General features: G+C 32.9%; 1 protein-coding gene across 2 annotated transcripts; it reads right to left on the reverse strand.

The window, feature by feature from the left end:
- Positions 1-1,390: 1,390 nt before the first annotated feature.
- Positions 1,391-4,584, reverse strand: LOC107957941 (mitogen-activated protein kinase homolog NTF3). 2 transcript variants are annotated; one of them, XM_016893570.2, is made up of 3 exons: positions 4,011-4,584; positions 3,337-3,763; positions 1,391-2,474 (listed from the first exon to the last, which is right to left on the reverse strand). In XM_016893570.2, the coding sequence occupies exons 2-3, from the start codon at positions 3,757-3,759 to the stop codon at positions 1,779-1,781; spliced, it is 1,119 nt and encodes a 372-aa protein (XP_016749059.1). In that variant the 5' UTR covers positions 3,760-3,763; positions 4,011-4,584; the 3' UTR covers positions 1,391-1,778. The 2 variants fall into 2 exon arrangements, with proteins under 2 accessions (XP_016749059.1, XP_016749060.1); XM_016893571.2 differs by having other exon boundaries at positions 3,337-3,767; positions 4,011-4,473.
- Positions 4,585-5,377: the final 793 nt, after the last annotated feature.

The following is a 5,377-nucleotide window of genomic DNA, read 5'->3' on the forward strand; positions in this document are numbered from 1 at the left end:
TTGTGTTAAACATAGATTGTTTTAAATCAAATAATGGTTATGGCCTCCCTACTACGTTTAGATTTAGAATTCAATATCTATTCTTTAATTTAATATAATTCGGCTCATCATTAGATAGTTGCAATAGTTAATACCCTTAATTATTTTGGTCAAAATGATGAGTTTGATTTTTTTTCTTAAAAATATTTATTTCAACTTTATGAAAAAATATATATGTTGTGTAGTTAGATAGGTGTTTTTAAGAGAAATTCACACAATCATTTTAATCGATATGCTTAAAGATTCTAATTATTTAGACTAAAAATTCTATTATAAAAGTAGATGACTAGGTTATATCAAATTAAAATAGAATGATTATATCTCAATTGTGAGCATAGTAGAGAGATTGAAACTATAATTTTACCATTATAATATAATGAGAAAAAAAAAAGTTGTGTGATTAGTAAGTCCAAATATTTAACACTCTTGATATTTTTGGTGGCCAATATGAATTTTTTTTAATAACATTTATTTCAATTCATCCTGTTAAAATATTTTTTATTAGAATAATATTTTTTGAAAAAATCTAACATAAAATTTAATCAAAATACCTAAGCATATTAATTATTTTGAATAACTAATTTCATTGTAAAATTTGAGAACTATGTGGAATTAAAATATAAAAATTAAATCTCAAATGTTATTATAATAAAAAATTTTAATTAAAATTTTACCATTATAATTATACTAGAAAAATAAATAAACAAAAGGTGATTGGACGCGTGTTATATAGATTCCCCCTAGTTCATGTGATTATGTTTATGTGGACTTCGTTATCTAAAAATGGTGTAGCCTTTCTCGTTAGATAGGGCATTTGGGCTTGGATTTTGGACCAATGGAAATAAAAAACAATACTAAGCTCACAAAAATTGAAGTTAGCCCAAAATAATCAGGCCCCGATGTGGTTAAAAAAATTGAATTTGGGCTTGGATTCTAAACCTAGATATGAAAAACATTGGGGTTAAATGGAAAAATATTACAATCAAATCTAATGCTCAATGCTCAACCTTTTGTTACCATTTTTCTCCCTAAAGGTTAATAAATGTGTTAAATACATGGATCGAAATAAGTAAGATAATATTTGATGCATTGATAGAGTATAATTTTATGTATTACAAGCGAATTAAATGATGTTATATTATTAAAAATAAAGTAAAATAAATTTTTGATGATATGTCATCATTTGGTACATTGATAGTGCATAAAATTATATGTCATTATATAATAGATATTAGGGTTTTTTTTTTTATCTCATTGAATTTATAAATAGATACTCCAAAGCCCCCCTTTAACGGAGCTTCTCCGAGCCAGAAGCATAAGTGAGCATTTGAGAAACACCAGCAGGTGAGAATTCAACTGCCAACAAGCAAACAGGTTTTCCTTCCATAAATATTACACTGCTCATAATAGTAGTTCTCGATGTCTAAGCTTAGTAATTTACATGTACAAACACAAGCTCTCAGAGTTAAAGACTTAAAGACACATACAACAGTAGCCTTATATACAGGTTTGTAAAGGAAACAGAGCTTCTACAGTACAGAGCTCCAGCACTAAACAAAGCTTAAGCTCTAGATACAACATATCTCGTATGTCTCTCCAACATTATTAGAAACATAACAGGAGTTGCGAAGACATAAATATAGCATCTAATATCACCAAGAAAAAAACACAACACCAGTCTCTTCAGTGGTAAGACAACATCGTTTGGCTTGATTCCTGAACCATGAAGTGGAAAATGATTAGAGGCACACCCCGCCATTGGCTGTAGCATCTTCGGGATGGTAATGAAGCATTTCCTTCCACATCATCTCTCTGATCATCTCTTCCCCTAAATCCTCATCTATTTCAAGATCGAGTGGCACCTGGGCTGAAGGGTTGCGGTTCGGATCATACAATGGTGCCATGTAAGGGTGTTGGAGTGCTTCAGTTACACTAATCCTCTTTGAAGGGTCAAAAACAAGCATCTTTTGCAACAAATCAATTGCCAAAGGATGGGCATTCGGATAAAGATGGGAAAAGGGGCTTCCAAGGGAATATGGAAGTGATTTGATGTATTTCCTTGCCTTAGGGTTATCTATAAATTCAAGATCCTCCTCCTTCTGGCTGCCAAGGATGTTGATGATCAGCTTAAGTTGATTGAGACATTCTGTACCAGGGAAGATGGGTTTCCGGCCAAGAAGCTCCGCAAAGATGCATCCAACAGACCAAACATCAATAGACGTTCCATAGTTGTCACAGCAGAGGAGAAGCTCAGGGGCCCTGTACCAGCGAGTGACAACATACTCTGTCATGAATTGACCCTTGGCATTGCTAGTGCGTGCCAGTCCAAAGTCACAAATTTTAAGGTCACAATTTGCATTGATAAGAAGGTTTCCAGGCTTCAGATCTCTGTGAAGAATATTTGCTGAGTGAAGATATTTCAGGCCTCGGAGCAACTGCAAAAAGAAGAACAATGAATATTTGATCATTTCCTGGTCACAGTAGAAGCTTTAAAGCAGAACTACAGAACCACAACCCCACGTATGTATCTCAACTGAATTATTATATAGAGTTGATGTCTATATTTGCGGGATATCTCTTTACATCCAAATGACTTTGTAAAGTGGCAGTCAGACAGACCACAGATGCAAGCTACTAGGAATTGGATTCCTAAGGAAATAATTTATGAAGAATAATAGGTCGATATTAATTCGCATAAAAGCTTGTTGAGGTATAACCGGACTGGATCCATTAGTGATGAAGTAACTATACTCCAAAAATCCAGTGCATTAATACGCCTAGAACATGTTTCCCCCTAGACCTACCATGAACTAACACTCATAAATTCTGGTCCTCACTGTTATCTTGTCATGTTAAAGCATAGGAGATCAATTAGCTGAAGCAAACATTTTTCTCCATCAATAATTCAATATGGTGCTAAGAATTAATATAACAACCAGAAACTGCCCCTATTCAGTGAACAGAAAATTGCCGAAAAGGAAAGCACATAAAATATCTTAACAAATAGTTACATGCTAGTAAAACATAAATCATCAAAAGATATGCTAGTAGAACCACAAACATATACAACATAGATCCAGGATGCTAATATTCAGATTCAAATTCGACCATTTAATTTCTTGCTTCTTTGTCTAAGCTTCATTTTTATATTTCAACTCAAAGTAGATAACAACAAACGATCTGTCAATGCATCCACAACACGCATTTGAAATTGGAGAACTTTAATTCAAGTAATGCCACGTAGAAAGAGCAGTTATGCATATTGAAGAAATCTAATAATGATCATTGGTAAGATACCTGGAAGAGGAAATACTGACAGTGATCATTGGTAAGCACTTGAGAAGACTTAATGATTTGATGCAAATCGGTATCCATAAGTTCGTAAACCAGATAAACATCCTTGAAGCTTCTCCTATGAGTCGGCATCATGACATCTTTCAAAGCAATCACATTCTCATGTCTAAGATGCCTGAGAAGCTTCAATTCACGCAAAGTTCTGAGAGCATCAACACGGTTCTCAAAGGCGTTGTTTATCTTTTTAATGGCAACTTTTTCATTGGTTTCGCGATTCACAGAAGAGCAAACGATCCCATACGCCCCTCTTCCAATAGGTTTGATTGGCACATATTTGGTATCGATTTCGAACGTCGTTTGCCACATCGAATAGTAATGTTTTCCTTGGTAATGAATACCGTTAGGGGGCTCAATTGGAGTTGCCATTTTCCTGCCTTAACCAAAATTTTTAACCCCCCAAAAAAGAGAAGAAAATTAACTGAATAACTAACTTAAATCGAGAATAAACAAAACAGTTCTGAATAAGCAGAAAACAAGTTCCTATTTTGGTTTGACTTTTTTAAAAAAAAATAATTACTACTTAATTAGTGGGAGCCGGTTCACTTTATCGTACAATTAAAGGAATTACAAAAGAAAAAAGGGAAAGAAATAAACAGAGAGAGATCTTAAAGTTTTACCTGTTTTTGGTAAAATTTCTTATTGATTCTAATTTATTCCAAAAGAACTGAGCTTCAAAATTTCCCGCGATACAGGAACTTCACATCTGATACTGCTGGCTAATCCACGTCCTGATTCACTTCAAATTTCTCAGAAACAAAAAGGGAAAACTAAACCTCCATTCGCTTCGATGAAACCCTAATTTAAACAACGTCAAGGTTGGATTTTGAACGATCCCGACGCCGTAAAGTATCAAGCCAAGCTCGAAACAGAAACTTTCACGGTGCCGAACATTCAGAAAGAAAAAGGAAAAACTTTGGAATGTAATTATTTTGTGTCAACGATGAGGTTGGATGGGATCTACTCATAAGAGTCAGAAGAGAAAGATTCGTTATGTCATCGCCATCCGATCATAACAACAACGACGAAACAAAACAAATTATTAGGTTTTTATTTTATTTTATTTTATAATATACACTTATTTAATTAATATCTTTTATCTTTTGGGGTTTATATATTTATTTACTACGGACTGGATTTTTGGATATTTATTTTTCTGTTTCACGTAGTGTTAGGGATCCCCGTATCAGTAGCAAAGCGGGCGATCTTCTTATTAGGGTATACATAAGTTACGGCGTCGTTTCTAATCCCCGGTTGAAGCGGACGTCAAACGACGTTTAATTATTTTTCTAAATATTTTGACTAGACGCTTTCTGTGGATAAACCAAGAATATTCGCCTATTCGGGACGACCATGGCGCGGAAATAACGGATGAGTCCTTCGAAAGTTAAAGTCTACGAGTATGCAATTTTTTTTTATATATTTTAAAAAAATATGTATTTTTACATTTATATAAAATTAAACACGAGAAAAGGTTTTTTCTAAAAAAATTCAAATAATATAAACTTAATTTGACTAATAATAAGCATTTTCAATAGTTATTGATGAATCGGACTGAAAGTTAAGTCATCAAATCCAAATACTTAGGAATACAACAGAATATTTAGCATAAATTTGGAGTTTATTTTTTTTTAATTCTTGATTTGTCAAATCTGAAAGAAGAAAAAAAAATCATTGTTTCAAAATGATTATGGTTTTTGTTTCATTAAATAACAATTAATAACACTGTTTAAAATGTATTATTGAAGTAATCACTAATCAGACACGCCACCTTCAAAATATTTCATCAATCTCCGCCTTTTAGGTGATTACATAGTTGTTGTTTAATGTTTTATCCTCTATCTTTCAAACAACAACAAACGATAAGAAAGAGTTAAAAAGAAAATCGCCAAATTCCATTTTAATTTTACAATTTCCTCGAAAATCGCAAAGAGAGAGAGATCGGAGATATTTGTTTTGGCAAGGTAAAAGTTGTGGATAGTTGATG

The sequence above is a fragment of the Gossypium hirsutum genome, chromosome A05, assembly GCF_007990345.1.
Source record: "Gossypium hirsutum isolate 1008001.06 chromosome A05, Gossypium_hirsutum_v2.1, whole genome shotgun sequence".
Lineage (NCBI taxonomy): Eukaryota > Viridiplantae > Streptophyta > Magnoliopsida > Malvales > Malvaceae > Gossypium > Gossypium hirsutum.